Genomic DNA, 27,854 nt, shown 5'->3' on the forward strand with positions numbered 1-27,854 from the left:
TGTCAGACGCCGAACTTCGGCCGGCCGGTCAAGCGCGATCGCATTCCTACCACTATTAAAATGTGTGCGTTTAATGTATTCATGGTTAGTCATAGGGTTACAGATGATAGAGACTTTAGCTCTATGGAATCTGCAAAGTGTTTAAAAAACCAATTGTGGTTGATGAGAAAATGGTTTCAGTGATTCTTATAAGTAGGAATACTCTTTACTATATAACACTTATAAAGGATAACATGTCAAATTTCAAAATATTATATGTTTAGATCGTAACAATTATCTAAAATGTCATAACTGGTTTTTTTTACAGATTTTTAGATACATTTATTGTAAAAAGAATACATTTATATAATACATATCAAGTTTAATTCACGGAGGGTAAATTATCGCAGCAATCCGTTTTTGCACATATATTTTGGTCATCCCATTAAACTCTAGTTAGCACAGAGTTAGGACGAACAATCGCGCCAGCCGAGCAGGGATATCTTCTGAGCTCTGTGTTAGTTAGTCATACACACTGTAATTACTGTGGATAATTTGTTAAGGATTCGAGAAAATTGCGTGTATTGAATGCCTTTAAATAATGGGCATGATGTTCATATTTCGTGATGTGCATACTATGTACCTATTCGGCCAATTATATGCTGCTAGTGTTTGACCCCGGCTTTGCATAAGCACTTATTTAATTAAAGTAACTTACTTATTTAAATAAAATATGTTTATCTTTAAATATAAAAGAGGATATCTGGCATATCAAAGCACAGCCCAAATCGCTTGGTCTAGAGATTTTAAAGTTGGCATTGTTGAAAATTCCTATCATTTTTATCGTGTTTCATAATTCCCTCGGGAACGAAAATTAACGAGATTTTTCGTTTTAAGTTTTACGAGTCGCGGGCGTATGCTCTAGTTCCTTATAAAAAATATAGCATTTACGCATGCGCAATTTTGTTGAATTTAAGTACGATTGTTCTCAATCTGCCTGATGGTAAGGTAAATTCAATTTCAATATGTTTTTGTTCATCTCTATGGGGCATTTGAAACTTCACTTAAGTCGTCTTAAAAATCCTTGTAACCCATTTTAAAAATCTATTTCTATAGCATCATATTATAATTTAAAAAAAATTATACAAACATGCATAGAATCAAGTATTTATCCCTTACGGGGTAGACAGAGCTAATATACTTTAAAAGACTAAAAAGCCACGTTCAGCTGTATAAATTTATTAAATTTATATTAAATACTTGCCTGGCCGCTAAATGAGTAATAACCGATATCAATGTACAAAATTAATACAGACATTAGGCCTCCCTTTCTATGACCCCTCGCCTTGACTCGGCGCGCCTGCGCAGCCGCCGCATACCGCACACGTCACTGCTTCGTACATATTTCTATACTAGCTTTTGTATGCGGTTCTGTTTACCGTGAAGTAGAGATACACGGTGACATATGTAGAGGTACATCACGTGTTAGCAGGCCACTTTCAGGAAGAGGTAGGCAGAAATGTTTGATTTTTCCACTATTCTTGTATACTATAATACCTTTCGATAAAGTTTCTGCAAATATAACATTTAATTTGGATACTTTAAGATGTTGCTGGTTTTTCGACTAACACAGTTTTGACCACGTTTATATAATTGTGGTCAAATGGTTAAAATAACTATTTTAATGTCATTACGTTTAACCGTATTGAGCTTACATAATTGAGTCTGAATAATTGCTGCGTTATCAGGCTTTCAATGCTCATTAATCGTCATAACTTATGTCTTTAAACAATAAAACCAGTATCTGTTTCAAATATTTGATCGGTCTGATAATAAGTAATTTAATATGAGGTGTTGGTTGTTAAAGTAACTTGTTGTAATATTTGCATTATAATATATCTCTGTACGGAGTCTAATGCATATGGAATTCTCGGCTGTTAGCTACTTACTCTAAGGGCGTTTATGACAGTAGGTAAGGTACCCCATACTAAAAGTGAGACCAAACGGGTTTATTTTTCTTGATTTTACTTTTTCTTGCTAAGCTTAGCACCAATGTAAAATGAAAGAAGTTTCATTTTACATTACACAAACATAATCACGTCTATTGTCTTGTGGGGTAGACAGTCTTGATAACACTGAAAGGCCACATTTTCCTATTCAAAATTATGCACAAGATTATAGGATGATTATCAATAGAGCTATTTGCTACCAGGGCGCGCCGTGTACGAGGCATGAATTTGAAACTAAACATACATTACGTATTAATTTATATTACACACTGCCTGACCCATGTCCCGTCCGGGCCCTTTAAATCGATACCACGCTAATTTCTCTTCATTAACACCACGCCTGTTGAACGCAAAACTAATATCCGTCAACTGCCTTCTCGATAGTTCCATCGTCGTATGCCTTAAAATTTTAGAACCATCTTAGTATTAAATGGTCTCCTAAATACGACACCTAAGTACGCGACCCGCCCTGTCCCATTTTAGCCCAGCCGCCTATTTTCCTATCAGACTTTTGCAAATTAAATTCAAATTGTATATTGTATTAACGCAGTAAAATCGGTCACTGAACGTCAACATGCTCAATTCGGATTGTCTTGAAAAACCTTCAATGCAATGCCCGTCCGAGCAGCGTGCAAATCAACGCCGTCGTTAAACAAAGCCGCCGTGCCGTGTGGTTCCCGGCACCAATACAAAAAAGAATAGGACCACTCCATCTCTTTCCCATGGATGTCGTAAAAGGCGACTAAGGGATAGGCTTACAAACTTGGGATTCTTCTTTAGGCGATGGGCTAGCAACCTGTCACTATTTGAATCTGACTATTTAAAAAGCTGAACGTGGCCATTCAGTCATTTCAAGATTGTTGGCTCTGTCTACCCCGCAAGGGATATAGACGTGACTATATGTATGTATGTATGTTAAACAAAGCAGTAGAAAGTCAACAAACCGTTTTTATTACGTGCAGAAACTAATGTAAGGCATTAAAATCATTTATGTGTGCGATTAATACACGTGTTGTACCATCGGACTAGCCCGCGGCACTGTCGAGGAAAATCGACGTCAGCACGCTATATGTAGGAACAGATGATAAATATTTCTCTACGAAGTGCTTTGATCTAGTTTTGGTGATGCCATGGTTTAAGACTGTGTCTTTAGTCGAAATGCGTTACATTTAAGATTTTAGAGTCAGTCGTTTCGAATTAATGCGACAATGTTTGTTCTGTCGTCATCCTCATTGAGAATGGCCACCTCTGACTAAAATGAGTGTTAGGTTCTTATTACCTATGTTAAAACCTACTACAATTTTCTACCCGCTGTCACTGGTTAAGTTTATTTGATTAGACATCCTGAACCCAGTATATTTATTATCTGACTCTTTTCACTGGGTTTATCAGAACTGAAATTTTAGTATTTGTTCCCCAAGTAGTTTGCATGGTTCCGCAAGAAATGACCATATAAATATAACATACATACATACATACATAAAATCACGCCTCTTTCCCGGAGGGGTAGGCAGAGACTACCTCTTTCCACTTGCCACGATCTCTGCATACTTCTTTCGCTTCGTCCACATTCATAACTCTCTTCATACAAGCTCGGCGGTTTCGGGTACTTTTGACCTGACCCTTTACCAGGACGTCCTTAATTTGATCAAGATACGTTCGTCTAGGTCTTCCCACTCCGACCTTTCCCTCCACACTCTCCTTGTATATCTGCTTAGTCAACCTGCTTTCATTCATCCTCTCCACATGACCGAACCATCTTAACATACCCTTTTCTATTCCTGTAACTACATCTTCTTTCACATCACAACATTCCCTTATCACGCTGTTCCTTATCCTGTCACTCAATTTCACACTCATCATACTCCTTAACGCTCTCATTTCCACTGCATTTATTCTGCTTTCATGCTTCTTTTGCCATACCCAACTTTCACTCCCATACATTAATGTCGGGACCAACACGCCCCTGTGCACAGCCAGTCGAGCCTTTTTGGATAGTTTCTGACTGCTCATAAAGGCATGCAAAGCTCCATTCACCATGTTCCCCGCGTTCACTCTCCTTTCAATATCACTATCATACTTGCCATCTGATGTAAACTTTGATCCTAGATATACAAACTCTTTCACTTGCTCCACTTTTTCTCCTCCAATCAAAATATTACATGCTGTCATTTCTTTCTCCATTTCAAAAACCAGTGTTTTAGTTTTACTTACGTTCACTTTCATTCCTTTCTCTTTTAAAGCTTCATGCATACAGTTTACCATCTCCTGTAACTCCTCCGCTGATGACGCCAGTATAACCTGATCGTCGGCATAGAGCAGACATTTGACGAGTAACTCATTCATCCTTAATCCACTTTTAGACTCTTTCAAATCTGTCAAACAGCTATCCATAAATAGGTTGAACAGCCACGGTGACGCAACACATCCTTGCCTAACGCCTTTCTCAATCTTAAGCCACTCAGTGTGCGCTCCGTTTATCCTGACACAAGCACTCGAATCCTCATATAAGGATTTCAGTGCTCGTATTAAGAGACTGCTCACCCCATGCATAGAAAGTGCTGACCACAATTCATTCCTCTCAACTCTGTCATAGGCCTTTTCCAGATCTACGAATGTGCAATAGACTTTTTGACTCTTGGCCAAAAACTTTTCGGCTATGCACCGCAAGGAAAAGACCTGATCAGTACATCCCATTCCCTTTCGAAATCCCGCTTGAGCATCCCATATTTTGTCATCAGTTTCATTCCTGACTCTATTAATCAATACCTTAGCATACAATTTGCCGACGACGCTAAGCAGGCTTATACCACGATAATTTTTGCAGTCCAGCTGTGACCCTTTTCCTTTGTAAAGTGGCACGATAACAGCCTTACACCAATCTTTTGGTACTCGGCCGCTTCTCCAACACAAATTGAAAAGGCAGTACAACTGACTAGCTACTACGCCTTTTCCTGCTTTAAGCATCTCGACCGACACTCTATCACACCCAGCAGCCTTTCCCGCTTTCATACTCTTAAGTGCTTCCACAATTTCGAACATTTCAATTTCGCCTTCCATCTCATTCTCTTTTTCTTCGCTATAGCAGAAATCTTTCTTATTTCCTTCCTTTTTTTCAAATAAACTTTCAAAATAGTCCTTCCATATCTTTAGTACACATTCTTCTCCTTTCACAACGCTACCATCCTGGCATCTGATCCTAGTCAGCTCTCTGGTTATAGTATTTCCTCGGGCTGACCTTACGGATTTCCAGAATACTTTCAGATTTGACTGAAAGTCTTCTGATAGCCTTTTATCAAAATCCTCTTTATACTCTTCTTTCTTTCTAATCACAGCTTTCTTAACCAAATCTTTCATTTTCTTATATTCCTTACGTGCTTCATTCACATCTTCATCTATAACCTCTTGCATTCTTAAGTTAGCTTTTGCTGCTAACAAATCCAGCCATGCTTTCTTCTTTAATCGCACAAGTTCTTGCACATCTTTACTCATCCACGCATTTTTGTGATTTTTTCCTTTCCTTCTTCTACTTACACCACACACTTCAACAGCTACTTTCACAATTCTTTCTTTAAGTTCCTTCCATCCATCTTCAATATCGCTCATTTCATCTAAATCTTCAAATTCATCCTTCAGTCTATTAATATACTTCTTACCTACATCCATATCTTGCAAATTTTCCACTTTTACTCTTTCCAAAGCGCTGGTTTGCTCCCTTACCCTGTGCCGCCAGCGATTGAAGATACCCCTTATCCGGGATATCACCAGTAAATGGTCCGAGTCAATGCCAGCACCGCGATATGCACGGGTATCCAGCACTTTGTTCTTCAATCTTTCATCTACAATCACAAAGTCTATCATACTTTTTAAAATACCTTCCACTCTTGTGTAGGTGTGGATCTCTTTATGTTGAAACATTGAGTTCGACACAAAAAGATCCCACTCTAGACAAATTTCTAATACACTTCTTCCATTATCATTCACCTTTTCGTCACCAAACGCACCAAGCACCTTTTCATATCCATCACGCTTTACACCCACCCATCCATTAAAATCACCTAACATAATAATCTTCTCATTTGGCTTGGTAACTTTCAATACTTCTCTTACACTATTCCAGAACTCCTCGTTTTCGCTTTTTGCTGATGTTGTACCCCTCGAACCCACATCCCAAGGTGCATAAACACCTAGAACGAAGATCCGAGTGATTCCAACTTTCAGCCTAATCCATAGAAGACGAGGGCTGACACACTCATACTCATTCACGCACTCAGCCATTCGTGCAGAAAGAATTAGACCGACCCCTTGACAGCCTCGGCTGGTACTGGACATTCCAGACCAATACGCCGTGTAAGGGCCGTGCTGCGTCGCGTCGCATCCTTTCCGCTTCGTTTCATTCACGCACAACACATCCAAACGTCTTTCATCCATCATCTGGCATACTTCCTCAATCTTATCCTTCATTCCTCCTCTTACATTCATCGTCGCAAAGCGGCTTTCAGCAGACCGCATACCGCTCCCGCCGGGAACGAGACGTGATGGGGTGCGGACACCATCGCCGCCATTTATATGCTTTTTAAGGTTCATAATGCGATTCCCACGAGACGCTAGGGAAAAATTTTGTCCGCCCCAGCAGAGCCCCGCATGCCAGGGTAAGGCTAGCCATTACCTGGGGGTCGCCCAACCCCATGGCGGAAGTGGCACGCTCGAGACTAGGCTCGCCCCTAGCCATGCATCCATCGGCGCGGCAGACCTTAGATTGGCAGGGATTTACATTAAAGAGGAATCCCAAGTCTATCCCTTAGTCGGCTCTTACGACATCCGTGGGAAAGAGATGGAGTGGTCCTATTCTTTTGTAATGGTGCCGGGAACCACACGGCTTTATCTAAATAAATAAATATATACGGAACGAATTTCACAGATTGAGTTAGCCTCAAAGTAAGTTCGAGACTTGTGTTACGAGATACTAACTCAACGATACTATATATTAAAATACATACATACATACATATGGTCACGTCTATATCCCTTGCGGGGTAGACAGAGCTAGCAGTCTTGAAAGACTGAATGGCCACGTTCAGCTATTTGGCTTAATGATAGAATTGAGATTCAAATAGTGACAGGTTGCTAGCCCATCGCCTAAAGAAGAATCCCAAGTTTATAAGCCTATTCCTTAGTCGCCTTTTACGACATCCATGGGAAAGAGATGGACTATTCTTTTTTGTATTGGTGCCGGGAACCACACGGCATGGCCACGGCACGGCATATTAAAATAAATACTTATGTATAGATTAATATCCAAGACCCTGGTCAATCAGAATAAGTTCTTTTCTCATCGTGCTCTGGCCGGGATCCGAACTCGGGACCTCCGGTGTCCCAATTATATATACGTGATATTTCAAGAAGATTAATTCAGTTGATAACGCGTGAAGAGGTTACAAACAAACAAACAAAATTTTCTTTCGTATTTATAATCTTACTTGGGATTCAAGTATGAAACGAACTACTACCTCTGCTGTGACGTCATCTGGGTTAAAGAGACAAAACCAATTTCGAAGCACATAACCCTTATCCGGGGCAATAAATATTTACATATTACCAGACTCTTAAATAAATTCCCATGGTCTAAACTTCTAATAAACTACGTCCAATAAGTATTGCACTAAGAGTATCTACAGTAAGAGTATCTAGAGTAAAATTACTACCTATTTATGTTTTAAGGAATAAAATATTATATATAAGTAATCACAAAAGGTAAATTATCTAAGTACTTAGTTAAGTCATCCATACACTTAATTTATTTTTCTTTAAGTGGAATAAATTTACAGGACAACATTTTATTATAATTTATATTTTCATTAGTTAACACCTACTTGAATTTTAATTATAAAATTAAATTGTGACGTTAAATCCTCTTTACCCGACTACGCGACGCAATGAAGAGTAATGTGTTTATTTATCTAACTTTGCATTAGTGAATTATTAAGTCTCGCTTCAATATTCGTTGCGCGCGCTCTATAAAATTTATTACTGATCCTATCTCTATAATATTTAATAGTTAAACAGACAGCTCCTTGAAAACAAATCGGATAAATAATTCATTTATACGTGACTCTAGTTATAAAATGTTGCAAATATAGTTAGATTACAAATTGATTTATTGTTTTTTAATGAACACATCCGGGTGGTGAAGCAATAAATTTATATTATTTGTTTCTATATTAAAGCTGTGTAGTTTTTAATAATTGAGTTATTAAACCTATTCGTTCTCTTTCAAAGATAGTGATATATTTTCTTTCTTCTTCAGTATAATTCAATCCCATGCAGATTGTAAAATGCAATCAAAGGTAAGGAGCATAACTTGTCACTACGTGAAGTTCAATCGTTAAGTCATACAGCTGAACGTGGACTTTCAATCTTTAATTACTTTTGGCTCTGTTTACCCCATGAGGGATAATAAGACGTGATTGTGTGTGTGTATGTTCCTCTTTATTACTATAACTAAAAACTAGTTAAAAGGGTCGTGTGAAAGAGGAAGTATGAATTAATCAATTAAAAGGTAAATTAATCGATTTACAAGTAGATAGTCTCAGTTTTTGAATATGTGCTTACGTGCCTAGAAATCGATAAGTTAATCGTGTACATCACTAGAGGTACCTACATCACTACTTATTTTATTTATTTTTACTTCTACTATAGTATATAAGACATATTTAAATATTGACATTATAGACGTAAGTAAAAACGATATAATGTTAAGCAATTATAGCTATAAAAATATCCATACCTAGTCTACTAATAAAACTATCATTAAAACCTAGATGGTTAGTGCAAAGCGCGGAAAATACAAAGCAGGGCCATACAGGGCGTTACGCCTGCGGGCACCCAATGAAGACATCACCCAGGTAGTACTAAAGTGCTAAAATTGATTAGTCGCGCGCCAGACGCCGAACGGAACGGACGTGTTATTATGCGACGTTAGACACGCGTCCCGCCATAGGGAATTTCTAATGTGGATCCGCTAAGATGCGATTTTAACATGAATGTTATAATTTTGTTTCAATTCTCTCGCCTTTGAATAATAGAGAAGATGAGACCACCTAGACGAACAGTAATTATGTATATTCAACAATTGATTATCATTATCTGGGATATGGTTAAATGTCCATAGATAAATATGCAATTCCTTCTTGGAGCTAGGGGTGCTGCCTCATTGAAGATGTGTATAAACATAAGTAAATAATTAATTTGCTCCATCTTCATCCAGCAAAACTTGATTTTTGAGTCTTGGCACTATTAGAAATGACTAAGGTATAAAACCGTGTTTATATACCCTCCTAAGACTGACACGTGCAGAATGTAACCGCTGGACTAACACATAGAGTGCTTAGATCGATAAATAAAGTAAAACTAGATAGGGAATCGAGATAACCGTATTCACCGTCGTCTTCCACCCAAATAGCAGTTTGGAGTTTTATTACTGCCCAAGTTTAAGTCGCTATAAAATAGGATGTCTAATTAGTGCTTCGTTATGTTGAACATGTTAGAACCGGTTATTTATAAAATCGGGCAGTTACTTATCACTTGTTTATTGTTTTCCGCTAGTCTTGTTACAACCCTAACGGTGATTATGCGATTAAAATTCAAGTTATTGATGCGTTTATTAAGTACAATAATATGCACTTAGACGACTTGAATTTTAAACGCAATAAATTTAGGAGCTTACAATAAAGAAGGAAGATACGTTTTTGGAGTTTGAGAATAGGACCATATCTTTTTTCTGAATGTCTTGAACTTTAGTAATTATTATGGGCATATAGTGTCGTTGATTTAGAGTTCCATTACACAAGTCACAAACTTACTTTGGGGTTAACTCAATCTATGTCATATGAAGGCCATGGGAGAGCAAAAGAGGTGTAAGCTTTGATTATATGTTGAAAAGCTTCACATGTGGTCAAAAGATGATATAGTATACGGCAGAGGAACTTGACTTTAACTGCCCAAAAGAAGAGCGGATTGGAGAAGATTGAAGGAGACAAACCAAACTGGTCGAAAAAAGATTAAGGTGATACAAAAAAAAAGAAGTTTGTGATAGTACTTGGTGAAATCCTATCTGACACCCATTGGTTACCCTTTAAGAAAAGTCCCTACTAGCCCTCCATATAAAGAGACACTCAATTACTTTCAATCACGGGTTTGACCGAACGGTCTTAATTGTAACCATGGCTACAGAATATACACTTCAGGTATATTAATCTAATGCAAGATGTTGATCGTAACGAAGTAAAAAAAACATAGTATGTGGCTGTTTCAATTCTCGTGCAAATTATTACAATTGAATCAAAGTAAAGCTTATAATTTTTAATTACTTATTAGGTCGATTGGCTTGCAACCTGTCACTATTTGAATCCTAACCATATTATTATGCCAGCCAGCTGCGTGGCCGTTCGGTCTTTTCGAGACTTTTGCCTCCGTCTGCCCCTAAAGGGACAAAGTCAATTGATGTATATAGCTTTTTGGCACCACTAGATGAATTTCTATTTGACGCCTGGTCACTACCCCCGTGGGAAGAGTCCCTAATTGCCCCCCAGATAACAAGTCTAATTCGCGTGCGTGAACGCGCCCTCTCACGCACGCATTGTCTTCGGTAATTGCTGATCCCGCACAATTTGTTGTATTTGCTGCGTTCCGAAGGCGAATCGCAAATTGTTGACGTACAGAAAGTTACCCCGTGTTCGTAGTTGGTGTTTTAGCAATTCGCGGTCAAAATAAAATTGGTAACAATTCGTTCGTTCGAAATACCGATGATGTGAATATAAAACAGGGTTTGTTTGTCCACTTTTCACGCATTATCTACTTAAGCAGTCAAGAAATTAAGGAGTTCTAAGAAGGACATAGATGTACGTGGGTAATTAAGGTGTACTAAGTTCCCTTGGTATTTGCGTTACAGTATGCGTATGCGAAGTCGCAAGTCATACCTGTCTAAACAAAAATCCATACTAATATTATAAAAAAAATGTGTTTGTTTTTTCTTCTTTTACGTTAAAACCCCTGAATCGATCGCCATGAAATTTTACATACATATAGTGTGGAGAACGGAGAAGGACATACTAAGACTAGGACATCCGGGTTAGACCTAGCTTTTTTAGTACAATAAAGCTTTAAACGTAGTCCAAAGCGCGCCATCTTAAGATAGATGAAACACTTTATTGCACCATAAGAATAAAACATACAATAACAGAACAAAAGAGTAGGTACTCGTTTATACTTTCTTTATTTTGTAATTTCTTCTTCTCCGCTGTGATTCCTTTAAGTGCCCCTTTCAATTGCTAAATAAATCGCTTGCGTGGTTTGTTCGTCGTTCCGGGAACGTACCAGCATTTCGATTCGTAATTCTCACACCTGGTTTTATAAAATATCTTAATAAGAATTCTAGTTTCTATATGTTCTACCTATAAATTTGTTGAACACTAATGACCCAGAGTATAAAGTAAGTATTCCTCGTTGAAAAAGGTCAAATCAAAATGGCGACTCCCTTTTGATATGACCTTTCTCTTTTCTAGAAGGACCATATGCAAAAACGACTGAACAGATTTTCATGAATTTTTGCAGTTATTTATCTCTTATCTTGGTTATTCCCAGTTGCAACCCCCGCCACAATGATTGGGGCCTGCGGTCCGCTTTCCGATATTTATCCTTCTTCTTTATTCGTTTCACAGCGTCTTCAGTTTTAAGGCATCGTTCACAAGGAACGTATTGTACGCCGTCGACTGTGTTTATGCTTACTGCCTAGTACCTACTGTCTGAGTAGTCGATTCGGTGTGAGCGACAAGTTAAATATATGTATATATGAAAAAGCGATACTACGTACTACTACTACATTTGCAATGATCAATGCCTAAGACCATACGAAACGTTGGAGTAATATACATAGTTTAGAATTTAAGATATTGTAATAACATAATTAGTGAAAAATTTATATAGATTTAAGGCAGATAAAGTCGCGGGCGATGCTAGGGGATTACGCTCGGAGATTCTCAATAGAAGATGTGAGAAAAACTAAGATTTTATTATAGTAGAATCCGTTGACGTTTCTCCTGTGGAAAATTAAACTTTTGCATGACATCATAAGCATTATTCTATTTTGCTGATTTGCTTTTGTCATAAACCAATAGTACCAGTTATTGCAATAATTTTAATGGTCTCATTTCCATTAAAATTCATTGAAACGTATTAACAATACTGCAAGGAGTAAATTTATTGGCGTTATTGAATTCTCCTGGAATAAGCTTTAATGACTCACCTCGCGTTTATATTGTATCAGTACATACATATAATCACATCTATATGCCTTGCGGCGAAGACAGAGCCCCTGAACGGCTAAAAGGTGAAATTGAGATTCAAATAGTATTAATGCCAAGTTCATAAGCAGTTGCCTTAGTCGCCTTTTACGACATCAATGGGAAAGATATGGAGTGGTCCTAAGATTCTAAAGTGCCTGGAAACACACGGCAATTTAGAATTACGGGTTGTATCCGTACAAACTTAAATTTAACATGCCTTTAATATTATACCGAAGCCTCTTTCTAATCCTGAATCGAGTAAGTAAGTTTTTTACACTTTTGTATTTTTATACAAAAGTGTAAAAAACTTACTTACCCATACATATTTACATATCAAGTTGCTTGAATGCACAAGATTCCTCGCGATGTTTCCCCTCAACTTTAGTATTTTATTTATGTATGTACTTATTTTAGGGAAAATCAAAAGAAAATATCTTTTTCATATACGCATTATTCCCAAAATTCTATTTTCCGATGCTAAATGATACACGTACTCAAAATGACTGTTATTTTCTTCACAATAGGTACATTCGCTAATGGTTTAGACACGACATATACGACACGATATATACAAAACTGGGTGATGATTGTAGGTAGAAGAAAGTTTGCTTATAATTTTGTAAATTATCCATAGGCTATTATAGAAAAGCTCTTATATTATACATACATACATATAGTCACGTCTATATCCATTGCGGGGTAGACACAACTAACAGCCTTGAAAAGACTGATAGGCCACTTTCAGCTTTTTGGCTTGATGAATTGAAATTCAAATAGTTGGTATATTGAATTGAAATTCAATAGGTTGCTAGGTCGTCGCCTACAAGATGAAAAGAAGTTCATCAGCCTATCCTTTAGTCGTCTTTCACGACATTCATGGGAAAGAGAAGGAGAGGTCCTATTCTTTTTTTATTGGTGCCGGGAACCACACGGTTCACAATTATATCATATAACTTTAATTACGTATACATATATCACGTCCTTATCCCTTACGGATTAAAGCTAAAAGCCTCTAATAGATTCGATGATATTATATTCATTGTTATTCTCATTTAATACCAAAAGGAAATTAAGGGCTTCATCAAAGATTATAAAGATATCTGTATAAGACCTTAAACAACTTACTTTCAAGACAGATATATATTAACCCTATTAATAATCGATTAAGCGTCAACAAATCTATATAAATCACGGATCACTGAAGCCTTACAAATACAATCAAGACATTCATAAAATAGAACACGAATAAATTTAAATATCGAATGGGATTCCTAAATCAATAGTGGCGCGTAAACGCAACTGCCAATGTTAACATTCGATACATCGTATAAATCGAATGGCGAATGGAGTGAATCGATTCAAACGGCATGTTTTTAATAAGGCATCTATTAAGTTGAGATACGTGTGAATGAGTTTTATTGCCTTTTGCGTTTGGTGATACCTAGTACTGCTAGGCATTGGCACGTCTCTTAATGATTTACTGAAAATACTCGCTAACTCGCTAAAATCCGTATCGATTTCAAAGATAAAACGGTCGATAATCGACAAGATGGCTGAATGCGTCACTTGAGCGTTAGATTGTAAGTTATGCAGAGTACTAGTTTAAAGTATTCATAATTAAAATTGGTTCAATAAAATTAATATGATTAATATTTATTACAGCTAGTGAAAATTTTATCGCGTGCTTATTGTATAAATCTTGTAAATTTATTTAGATTTTATTAACAACTAAAACTTAAAAATTGCAGGAACGCACCTTGGGTAGCCATCGCAGAACGGCCGCCCGAATCTTATATGTACTAGATATAACATATTTCTTATTTTAATACTAAACACCGTTCTGGTTTTAATGTTATAACTTTAGTCCAAATCTGAATTCGCTTTATAAATTCACCTAGCACTAATTACTGTCTTTGCTTGGTTCACGTAACACGCACATTCATCGCGTATAAGGTGCAGGCCGCTTGTCGGCGGTGACGCGCGACAACCCGCGCATTTTAGAAATAGGAATAGATTTATTTTAAAAATAGAATACAAGGTATCGCTTAATAACGTCATTTGCATTCAATATATACAGAGTTTAACGCTTGCCATTTAATTATAGAATTTGTTGAGATTACAGTTAATTATTAAGTACGTAATTCACCTCATTTACCCTCGTCATTTGCCACGATCACTGCATTGCATACTTCTTATGCTTAATGCAAATTCTTCAATTATTTTATTCAAACATTCTTTTGAGAAAAGAATGTTTCTCCCAAAGGAAAATCCTGAATTAAACACTAAATTAAATGTGGTTCCCAACTTTAATATCATAGGGTTGTACTGATGCAACTTATTTAAGATATTCCATTCAATAAACGGAACTTAAAAATTAATCACTAATTAGGTTTTTTTTAAAATAATTATAACATTTAAGAACAACTTAGTAAAATGTTTGGGCGGAGAACTTTTAAAGTGACTGTGGCAATTAAAAAAAATATTTTGATGTAACCATTTTTCCGGTAAGTTTGAAACTCTGCATTAATTGTTGCAGAGGTTTTACTTGATGCGGATAATCCGCAATTGTGGACGCAAATTCGGAACAACCCTGGTGAATAGCACCGAGATATCCTCTGTAATTGGAGGCCGGTAAAGATCCGAGCCAATACCGATGATGCACAGATTTCCAGAAATAAATAGCGCATTATTTATAATGTAAAGGTTGAGATCGGTGCCCTGATTGTCGGGACTTGTATCACTTGTAAAATACTTTATTGGGTTGTAGTGAGGCTGCGGAACGGCCAGTGTGATTTATACTAGGTGTTAGATGCGCTGATTTTGTATTGAGATGAGTCTATCTGATCGACACTACTACAATTCCCTTTTTGTAGTGATGCGCAAATGAAAACAGAATATCTTCTGATAAGTGTCTGCTAAGCTCTTTGTTAAAATAATAAATATTGACTATTGTCATCTCTCAACGAAAATTATTGTTGTTTTTAAAGAAATCATTAATACTGCCCTTTTGTCTTTATGATTATAACAATAAGGAGTAACGAGTAAAACTCTGAAATTAGGATCATCGCATATTTACCTAAACAGTTTTACTAACAGAAGTTTATGAACTTCAAGGCTCGATAAAAAAAAGAAAAACAGTTCTGTAATTAATCGCTGACCCAACATAAATTCCACATAATCTGAGCTGTCGTGTGCACCTTACGAGAGCTAATGATACACTGATTAACAATATTCGGTGATTCAGGGCAGATAGCACGAGTTACAGAGGGGCGGGGCTGCGATGTCAGATTGCGCGCGCGCCGATTTATGCTAACCTCTACGTATTAACTGATATCGCGCACTAAATATGCCATTATTATGAACGGAGCAAATAATACTGTGTAACATTATTTTTGTTTATCGATGAGAACGGAATTTGAAATTGGATTTCTGCTCTAAATTGTAATCTTGGGTCAAATCTTCGAAGCTCTATAGTTATTCTTGGTGGTTTAACGTCACAGCAACCCGTTTAGTGTTAAGAGTACTTAATCGAAGACGAATGCTGTGCTTTTAGTTATAGCTAATCAAAGATCTTTCTTTGATTACTTAGAAGTAAAGTCAGTAATATCAATTTTTTTAACCTCGTTTGAACAATAAACTTTGTGAACAGTGATTTCTTTACACTATAATATTGATTGAATTGTCCGAGTATTGATTAAAATTAAACCTAAAAAATCAAATTAAATCTGATTCTGTTGTAACACTTGGCAAATCTGCTGATCTTGAGTAATTAAAGACTCTATTAAAAAGACGCATAATTACGTAGCAGATTGTCTATCTATCGTATCACGCATGTCCCCTTTGTTAAAGAGGAATGAAGCCAATTTATAAATTCGTCTGCAACACGAGCATCATTAATTATGTTGCTGGCTGGGTGGCTGAGAAAAACCTTACTCCACTCATTTCGGTATCATTGCCATCGTCTGCTATCCCTTTCACTCCACCAACAATATCCAAACCACTTTACAATACTTCATCTCGTAAGTATACAATATCGTTTACTGTAAATTCTTTTATATTCTTACCATCATTAAGTTCAGATTCATTTGAATCACCATCAGTTTTAAGGTTTTATAGAATGTTCGCTTTATAATGTTGTCCTGTTCGGTTGTTTTGCTTGACTGCCTTCCCGGCGTTAATGGTGTTATCTTTACTCTGAACGCAGCACCTCTCCGTATATTCCTTTATCTTGTCCTCTCTGTTGGCGGTTTCCAACATTTTGTTTTTTATTCATTTGCTAATTTTGAAAATGAGAAGGCGCTGCGATCACATCTGGGCGATCGTAGATTTAGGCTCGGTCGCATTAATAAAATTAACGAATGCTTTTTAAATTAATTGAAGTCGTCTTACTTGGAACTGTTATCCAATATCAGATATTTCCCGGTATACTCTCTGCATTTTTACTTATATTTTTATGGATTCTGATTGAAGATTTATTACGCACAGATCTGTGTACTTGTGTAGTGTGTACCGTAATGTATGAATCTACTTTACAAATCTTATATCACTTAATTACACTCTGACCTTTAATTTCAATGAACTATAACTTATTTAAGTAATTATTTGATGCGCTTCTCGAGGCACCAGTAAGTATGAATTGTGTACACTCACTTGACGCCGCGAGCTAAGTGTGGTGTGGGCTGGCTGATATTTAAAAGTCTTACAAAATTTAAACTCTTTAAAAATAACATAAAATCAAAAATATGATATTAACAGACATTCATTTAAAAATAAACTTCAAAATTTTGCTATAGATACATACAATTACATTTGGTTTTTGGTTTTGTTTTCCTTAATTGTTGACAGACAATTACAATTACATAAACAAACCAAAAAGATTTTGTTTTCCTTAAAAGTTGGGAGTCAATGCAGAATCGTTATACAAATGATGACCACAGCACAGACAATTAGAAATAATTCGTGCCAATCATTTCCCGATATTGCAATGAAATTGAATTATACGAACATTTTTTATTTATGTCTGGTTGTTTTGTCCCACAGCTGAGCGAAAATAAATGTTATTCCAATCGTTTCGATATAAAAAAAGAAATCAGTTTGGTGACATTACACAACTCAGTGAGTACTTAAAAGCTTTGAAAGAGAAACAATAATAATTTAGTGAAAAACACAATAGTTGAATCCAAACTGTAACGAAATTCGGATCACTAAAATATTACGTAAGTTTGAATCATGATTTTTAGCTTTGTTTCTTGATGAACTTAGATTTAAAGAAATAGAAATGGCAAATAAAGTCGTTCTTAATTCAAATTGTAATTCCCAGGATTGTTTACATTGAATTACACCACATTCGTAGTTGGTATTTGAGGCGCCCGCGGCGGGGGCGGCGCCGACGCATGCGCGGCCACCCCGAAGACCCGCTACGGCTTTATTGTCTATGGAAAGGGAAAAGGTAATTCTAATGTTGCATTAGCGGGGTTTATTTACATTTGTCTATGGTTGAAATGTTTGGTTAATGTTATTTATCGCTTGTTTTGCGATATTGTAGCTTAAGGTTAGAATTATAAATCTCTGTTGCAAAATACCCGCAATAATTTTGTTAAATTTTGGATGATATTTAGTATCTGTATCACCCGCTTGAAATTGTTATAGAAAAAAAATGATTCAACCACGATGTTTTATGGCGCATGAAAGATTAATTATTTAAAAAGAAAATCGAAGACAGGCTTATATATCAACTTTAAAATAATCCTGCATGACCAAAAATACCTGAAATTGTTCAAATCACTTTCCATTTCGATGGCCAGTCCCTTTCCAAACCAGTTTGAGATTGATGTAATTAAATTTCGAGTTTAGAACAATGCGAGGCACGAGCCGACCCCCATAGTTGCACACATGTGATTTCTCTGCTCTATCTCAACCACTGACGTGAATAGTACAAGAACGCTGGACCAAATCTACATATTATATTAAAGAGAATATTGACTAATGGGTCGACGGATAGGTAATATGACATTGGAGTTCCTTATGTGGTCTTCGTGTACTAAGAGAGGATTCCCTGTAATTCTTGTATAATATACAAAATGACAACTTGTATTTACTGGGTATAAAAGTGTAATTTTCTGGAATATGGCGAACAGGTTAATTTCTGGAATGACTATAAACATTTTGTGCATTTTATGGTTGATTTTGTAATATTAATAAATGTGTGTATCTTCTAAGCGGAGAAAAAAATCACAAGTACTTCAAAATACACATACTACGCTGATATTTGCGTGCGTGTACAATAGTGCCCAAAACAGTGGAAATCGAGAGAGGTAATTTTGACATTGCCAATATTATACAGTCTAGCCTACATTATAGAGGCCAGTGATCGCAACTGATACCACAGCTAATACATCAATGGCTGTCTAACATTGTTAGTGAAAAGTGACGCGTCTCATGACCATTGTGATGTGTTGCTTTGACTGGACCGTAGTGACGAAATCGGTCGTTCTTTTTTTAAAGTATCGATGACTTTATTTTTTTTTTATTTGCTTATCAAAGAATCGGTTAAACTTACATCAAACTAGCTTTCGTCCACGGCTACTCATTGTCTTTTTCCGTACCGCACTTTACGTATGCAAAATTTCTAGGGATCAGGTCAGGTGATTTAACCTTTATTTTAATATAGTATGTGTGGAATAGGGATCTGAGGTAAGGAATGCATCTCTCATTATTGTACGCTTTGTTTCAGACACTTTATGTCAGAATATAAATTCTAGTTATGACATCATTTATTTAAAGTATATAAGTACATAACATGGGTTTGTATGAATTGTTTTAGAATCTTTAGAGCTATAAATGCTATTGTGTGTTAACCTACATTTATACTTTCCATTCCTAAACTTACATGCAAATTAAGGATGCTACTTAATAACCTTGTTTACGATAAATAAGTAATCGTTTATAACATCGATAGGCGGCCTTCGGTCGATAATTAAAAGACGTGTTTGAATTCGATAAAATTACAGTTTCTAAATGTTCGACCAAGAATTCTACATTTATAATTAGAGGTGTTACATGGCAACATATCATTATTTACATGCCGCCGAGATAAACTTAATTAATTAAAGTAAATAACGTAGGTATTTTAATTATTAAGTCGCAAACAACATTTTATAAGAGAAGACCGTTAGTTACAACAGTATGTAATCTTTAGAGATTTATCAATATTAAGATATGGTATTAAAATGAAATCACTTACTACCTATGTTATATGAGTATCATCTAATACTTTAACCATAAATAACAGATCATGCTGAGGGTGATAATTTTATTTTGTCGAGTCGACCATAGCAATGGCCAAAAATGTCTAAATTTTTATCCATCGATGCAAAAATATCGATATATGATTAAAATGTCAGCAGAGCATCACTAGCGTGAATATGGTACTTCTTGCACAAAGCCCTTGTTACGTAACCCATAGTTAAATAGTTACAAAATCTATGGACAAGGATCGGCTGATAGCCTCTTTAGACCACTAATGGGCACTTACATGGTCAATGTTATTCTAATACTAGCCGCGTGTTTTTTTTAATACTGATTCTTAAAGTACTTAAGAGATAATGTATCTTGATCATCGCGCTTGGCTGTAATAAATACAAAAATATTTATGTTTTTACTGTAATTTTGGCATGTTTATAACATATAAGTTTATATCAGCGTTTTCAACTGAAAACTCAAAAGTGAAAAAAATATTAATTAGAATAATTTATAAAAGATATAAGCGTAAATTAAAAAATCATCTAGCAGAAATCGTCAAAAAATATACTGTTCTATTACAAATAGTTTAAAATATTGATTACTAGTCTACTATAAAAACTCCATACGGTTGTATGGAGTTTTTATAGTAGACAAGTACCTAATTAAAAATTAAATGTTTAAATGTATGTGGTAATCCTAAAAATTAATACCACTTTGGTTATAGCCTCCGTGGCTTCTATTATTGGGCATTATTTAACCTTCTAAGTACTCTTAAGGACAAAAATCACCAAACGGCTGCAACACTAGGCGGTAATTCGGCCAACCCCTAACGCGATCTCTATCGCACAATCAATTAGCAATACAATGGCCGCACTAAAACCTGGCAATTAGCCAACAATACCCGACGTCGCCTCGCATAATTCTATCCAACTGATGTCCCCACTAATCTGTCAATTAGTAAACATACCAGTCTGCTGACCTGGACCATGTCGCAAGCTAGGATGACTAACGGCCATTGTCTAGCACTAAGATTTTAGGAAACATTCTTACACCTCACGACCAAGCCTGGATTGCTCCAACGCAACCTGAATTTCGCGCGTCCCGTTCTCGTAGCATGGCACGCGCTTCGCTCCGTTATTGTTATATATATATCTATCTAGACTATCGCTAATTTACTTTTTATTATGACGTCAAACGGGACAATTTTTCGTGCGATAAAAACGGCGTAGCGCATGCTACGTGGGCGGGCCTGTTTTCATCGTTCCGATTCCGATTTTCTGTTTTAAATATGGTCGTTTTAGTAACGGCAATATTGGTTATCACTTTAGTTTAGATCTAGGAGTTTACCAAACTATTTAAACTGAGGCCAAAACGGTAAAAATAGATTGCGCTTCGCTGGAAGTTCTATTCTGGCCAATTTTAGCGCAATCTGAGGGCTGGACTGGACCTTTGTTTTTTTATTGCTCCTCTCTATTTATACAAATTTATTCGTAAGATTATGTTCTTCATCTATGAAAATCGCTGTGTATCACTTACTAGGTATTCTGATATATCTTTGACGTTACACTTTTACCACATTCTAGATATCGCATAGTATAAATGTCATTACTTTAAACTTCGACGAAAATTTAATTACGCGCGCTGTCTACCAAAATTGCTGAACAATAAATTAAACTTAGGCTCATTAATAAATAGCCGACTGCGGGAGTGAACTTTAAATAATGGAAGCTGTGAATCTAGTCGAAATTAATTTTCGATGAAAATTGCGATATTGAAACACCTGGAGTGAAGTAAATCAGTGTGCTTGACATTCTCGCTCGAGTTATTGGTTGCTGGAATAATAAGGCCTCATTAGTATAGTCGACTGGAGAAATAATTCTCTCTCGTTTTAATTCGCTAGTCCGAATCTTTGTTTATTCAAATAAACATGACATGGGCTTGTATATACCTATAGAGTTATGAATTTGGATGAAGTATGCAGGGATCGTGGCAAGTGGAAGGATGTTCTCCCCGCCTACCCCTCCTGGGAAGAGGCGGGATTTGGTATGTTTGAATCTTTATTTGAAGATCTCGAATGTTTGGCGTTCGCGCTCACCAAATAACTCACAGCCATCATGAATGCAGTTATTTGCTCGCAAGTGTAAATAAAACAAATCATGATCAATTACTTTTATATTTTGATTGCATTCGAATACAAATTAAAAGGAACATTTTAGTGTCTTAATTACAGCCTGCGTTTAATTTATTGTAGGTGTGTCATAAGATCTTATCGCCGACCAAAAAGATAAATAGACATTCATATAAGCGAGAGAAAAAAAAGCAGCAGTCTTCCTTTATGCTATTTCAGCTAGATAGGTTAATGACGGAATTGAGATTCAAATAGTGACAGGTTGCTAGCCCATCGCCCAAAAGAAGAATCCAAAGTTAATGGATTAATATTTTTTTATTAATAAATAGATAAAAAGTTATATAACGTCAAATACGGCCAAGAATAAAAGTAATGTAGTAACGAAAACAATTTTCTTGCGCCATTCTTTCGACTTTTTAGCCGTATTTTAATTTATCTATTAAAATTTTAAAAAATTAAATATTCCGTCCACTAGTTTCATGTTGCGGTCAAAGTTAATCTTAAAACGTTTTACGATATAAAAAAAATAAATCCTTTAAGATTTGTAATCTATTTCATCGTATATCTTTGGTGCACATTTACCTACGTAACTCGCACGGCGTGTTGCAGCTTTGTGTTAGTTTGATATGTAATCAAATAGTCATCGGTGATTAATTAGCTGTAATTAAACATTTCAACCAAAACACAGCGCCATATATTTTCTCTATTTAGACGCATCGCTATTTGAATAACAAATCAAAGTGCTGATTTATTCTGAACATTTCCTGCTTTGTATCACAACCTTTTTAATTATTTGGTGCGTTTCGATTTTATTCACAGCATCACGGAACAAGTTTATTTGCTAATACCTATATTTAAGTTATACCATGACCTAGACTGGAAATTATTTATTACAATAACAATTTAATAAACTTTACCAAATTAAAAAAGAAAAAAAAAACAACAGACACTGGCCACCTTCATCATCCATTACGACTTCATTACATGATAACTAAATACCATAGACCAGATGGGTACATTTTGAAAATAGAACGATTTTCGAATTCGACCCCCGCCGCGTTCGGCCGCTCCGACAGGCATTGAGTGACGTTGCCCATCCTCATTGGCCGATAAGATGTCACAGATAATACAGCGGCCCACATAAAAGATGTGTCGTTCCGTTCCCCCGGCGTTTTAGACTTGTAAATATCTCGGTACAGTTTCGTTACAATTACAATAGAACCGGCTAAGTGAGAGTTGGGTTTCTAGCATGGTTCAAAAGGATATTATGAAAATTATATGTTTCATCATCTTCGTTCGTGACCATGATCCTGAACTGGGTGTGACATCCACAAGCTTTCAGGGAAACCTAACAGGCATCATATTTAAACATCCAGTTGCCTGAATGTGCAGGATTTCCTTACGATGTTTTTCTTATTGTTAGAACAAATATCATCAATCGAACTAATGAACTTAAATAAGTCATGTTTATAAGTTGTGATAAAGTCCCTACAAACCACCAGATCAGAAAATATTAATTTTATCGCCAATTAATTTTATCACCTAACTTCATGGCATGAATTTTGCATGAAGTGTGTATTTGTCTTACAAACTTAGTTTTCACGTCAATAATATGAAGAAGTAAGTAAGTACATATGATACAAAGTTATGATGATCTCAACTACCCAATGATCATTGCGAGACAAAGCCTTCCAGGTTATTCTTTAATAAAATTATAATTAAATTATAGAACCCTAAAAAGACCGCTATCGGAACACAGCGGCGGGCATCTCATATCACACGAGAATGAAAACATCTGTCGACGTTGTATGAGTCCGAATTAAAGCTTTAGTACACGAATTGTGAGCGTTTGTAGGTGCTTGGTGCTTGTTGAAAATTGTAACATTACGTCTAAGTAAAGCACTTTAAAAGTCGTTTTCATAACGAATACATAATTATTTATACGGTTCAACGTGGCGGCAAGCTTCTCGCATCTGCTACGATAATCTGCATGATGTAGACTTGGGACACCATCATTGGAATCCGGAGATCTTCAGTCTCCTTTCCTATCATCTTTTTACCACCCACCTTTCAAGATTTTCGAGGTAGTTTAAAGAATTTTCGTAGGATTTACGGAACATCCAGCGAATAAAGTCAAATGCTTTTTCTCATTTAATATGTATTTTTTATAATAGAGTTAAAAAAGAAAAACGATTCACATAAACTTTTTTTTAACTGACAAGCTTCAAAAACAGCCAAGTATAGATAGGCACTTAACAGCGCGTTAAGGCGGTCTTTTTTATGTAATAACCTGATCCGCTATCTGTCAATTTTGGCTGGAGATTCGGTGAAGATAGTTTTGTAAATTGAATGATTGAAAAGGTTGAATCATGAAAATGTAGATAAGAGACGCGGCTATCTAAATAGCTTCACAGGCCCGTACAACAGGCCAAAATTGTTGAGTGTTCTTCATGTGGTGTTTGATGCTAATACTTAGAATTCATTGGATTTCCATTAATTTTCTAAGCAAAATTTATTGCACCTTGTTTTTTATACTTATATTATCCCTAATTTCAAATTTAACTTAGACTAAAAACACACAATGACCCAATTCACTGCAAAGTTGTGTTGCACTCCACAGTATTATTTTAATGATTATATATGTGAATCAATTTAAGTATGTTGTATATTTTGGCTGGTGGATTGAACGAGTCCTTAACAAAAATATTATGTCATAGCATTTTCTAATTCATTTCATGTTATTGATTACCCCAAAATATGTTATTGATTACCACAAAATTGAAAAGCTACTTCATTTCAACCACTTTTTTTCTTTGTTTTCCTAGGTGGAAGGTTTTGTTCGTTCTCGCCGTGCATCGAACAAGTTCAACGGACATGTTTGGCGTTACAGCAGCACGGTTTCCAAGAGTTGTCCACTATGGAGGTGCTTCAGACTGAGATCAAGGTCTCCAAGAGAACAGTTCCTGTAAGGGATCTGTCGTTCTTGAAACATAAGGTAAGATTTGAATCAAATTGCTTATGCTAATTCGTAGTCTATTTAGTTTTTAATCAATGATGAGAAAGTCTATTATCCAATATTTAAACAGTGACACATCTTTTTCGTAATAACTTTAAATTATATTGAAATGACATTTAAATAGCTACACAAGTTGAACAATAAAATTACTGCAACATTTAGGTACCCAAAACTGGATCTATACCTTTTTCCCGAAATGTTTGAAAATATTTTTATTACAATTTTACAACCCTGATATAGCTTTCCTTTTTTCATTTACAAGTTTGTTTTTACGCTCAAGTAAAAAAATAGCACTGTCTAGATGAACTTTAAAAGGGCGTATTATTCACCATATACCCAGACGAATCGCTTACCATTTGTAGCATTAACACTATCATGGCCAGCAATCTCCATCTATGACCTCGCTCGGTTGCTAACGAGTAAGTAATTGACAGCATAACTTAGACGGGTGTTATTTAAAATCAATTACCGATGTTTTAGTGTGCAATTGTGCAGTAAAGTTTAGGATGTAGTTGGTGCGTCATCCGTGACAGACTCACACGTGTTGGCTTCCTGGTTTTTGAGAGACATACTCGTGGAACAGTTAATTTATATTTTGTTTTAAATTAATATAAATAAAGCTCTTATCAGTACTTGTATGAATATTGATGAAATACGATTTCAGGTTTTACACGTAAAATGATACGGTACAACGTTAAATTCAATTAATCAAATCAAAATATGTTTATTTGCAAATACATGTATCATAGTAAAACCACAGTCTTAGGGAATAAGATAAAAATTAAGTAATTGCAGCCGTTAAGCTACGAGTACCTTACCTACACTTCATATGTACAATATACACTTGCAAGGCCTTATTTGTTCAATTTAATGCTAAAAATATTGCATGTAGCGCTTTTTAAAATAGTGGATCAAAATTTTTACGATTCTGATTGGTCTTCTGAAAACTTTACCAAACCTTTGCACAGCACAATGTTAAGTGTCACTCATATGACAATAATGGCGAATTATTAACCTTTTGTAAACATACAAGCACACAATTTTTAATTAACTACAACTAACGTTAAACTTGAATAGATTATCGAAATTCTATAAATCTCTGTAAATCGCGGGTGTCCCTAATTACCTATTGGAAGGTTCTATTGAAAGAGCCATTGGTTTGGTTTGTACCACATGGTACTAAAAAACCCTTTTTTTATAAAAAATATAAATACCAAAAGCCTACAACAGAACGAGATCTTTCTACTCTTTTCGAGACTATTGACTCTGTCTACCCCGTGAATCTGTGTAAAAAGGACCAAACAAGCTTTCCATTTTAAATATTCTATAATAAGACGTTTTTATTCCGACGGATTCTTTATAGGATTAGCTTCGCTGTTTCGTGTAATATTGATATTAAATGCAGAAGTATAATAAGTATAATGACAACAAGGGACGTGTGTGTAAGTAAACATTTCGGTAATGACACACCATTTAATAATTAGATGTTAAGTTTAAAGTCTTAAAAGCCTTTTTATATAATCATAATTACGCAAAATTGTAACCTACTAACAAAATATAAACAAATCAATGCAGAACGAAAACGTATCAATTATCAAATAAAAATGAGATCAAATTTCGTAATGCTTTTGGGTGCAATATTTATGGCCAATATTTTGATTTCTTATAATTACAATTAATTATATACTTGTTGATTGTTATTGATATTGATGATAACGCCTGAGGCTGATTCATTCTTTGCATATTTCCAAACATAATTTTAATAATTGTTATAATGTAATTTAGGTGATTAATAGATATAAATTGAAAACCAGAGCGAACTATATTTTCTTTTATAACTAGACTACGCCCACGGTTTCGCCAGCGTTACGCAAAAATTCCCGTTAATTGCACTTCTCGTGGGAATTCCGGAAAATCCTTTAAAGTGCATATTACAAATTTTAAGAACAAGCGCTTTGAGCTGTGCGTTGATATATCAGTCAGTCAATAAATCACGTTTGTCTTTTAGTTTTAAATATCTGATATCTTTATCATATTTCTTTCTTTTTTATGTGAAAAAGCGTACCTACCCGCTCGCCAAAAAGGAATACAAAAAGATAAGTGAGAACATTTTGAGAAAATACAAAGTAGAAAATATCTCGCTCAAGCTTATGTTAGTAATGAGGGCAAATAGCAGGGCTCATATAGAAAGCCAATTGAAAGAGCACACACGTCTATGCGTCTGCGCATGAATGGAAACAGATATCTGCGGAAACGAATAATGGCGGATTTGTGGCGCGATAGAAGATGCATATCTGATAGATGGTCAGTTTGCGAGTAATAAAATCCTTCCTAAAGTTTTAGCCACGTAATTAATAAATCAATTGTACCGGTTTTACATTTTATCGTAATAAAATTTCTTCAATACGGGTAATTAATTAAATAAGTGGTCGTAGCCGGAAATTCAACAAACTTTTAATATTGGAAACTAATTGTGATATATCAATAACATTTGAGAAAATAAAAAATTCTGATTTTATATTTTGAAATTTAACTCTCTAACTATTTATTTAGATTTTAGTGAGAAATATATACACCGCAGCTCCGTAGTAGGGTCCTTTCTAAGATTTGACCCCTTTCAAGGGTACAATTTACAATGTGATTTTCTTGCCGACATTTCCGACAGATTCCGACTGCTTGAAAGCTTCCCATAATTTATAAGTTAACTAGTAGATTGTCATTAATATATCATGTACTTTCGGTGTAACCAATAGGCTATTTGACTGTATTAAAAATATACATTTCTTTTATGTCATCAGTCTTAATATTATTTTTTTGGAGCGATTTGTATTAACGCGAGATAAAAATATTGCATTATTTTAACAAAACCCGTCTCAGAAAATTAGGGTTTTTTATGCAGCTGTCACGTGACTAAAAACGAACGTGATTGGCTATTTCTATTATGACGTCAATTATCTATAAACAGACTGTGGATCGTACCTAGGGTTGAAAAAAGCGGGCGTTTTTATACAAGTTTTTTTACGAAAGTTTCAAGAAATATAAGAACGAAATATTTCATGTTTTTTATTAATAAAACGGAAAAATATGAAAGAAACGGAAAAATACGATAGGAAAAGTATTGATAACCTTACAATATG

At 35.5% G+C, this 27,854-nt stretch overlaps 1 protein-coding gene across 1 annotated transcript in view; it reads left to right on the top strand.

Moving 5' to 3' along the window:
- LOC106131611 (tRNA (adenine(58)-N(1))-methyltransferase catalytic subunit TRMT61A) overlaps positions 1-27,854 on the top strand; it is a 75,194-nt gene that overhangs the window by 14,642 nt on the left and 32,698 nt on the right. Inside the window, exon 5 of the mRNA XM_013330762.2 lies at positions 24,527-24,696. Within this exon, the coding sequence (XP_013186216.2) occupies positions 24,527-24,696 (170 nt within the window). The remainder of the gene's footprint in view (positions 1-24,526; positions 24,697-27,854) is intronic.

The sequence above is a fragment of the Amyelois transitella genome, chromosome 20 (assembly GCF_032362555.1).
Source record: "Amyelois transitella isolate CPQ chromosome 20, ilAmyTran1.1, whole genome shotgun sequence".
NCBI lineage: Eukaryota > Metazoa > Arthropoda > Insecta > Lepidoptera > Pyralidae > Amyelois > Amyelois transitella.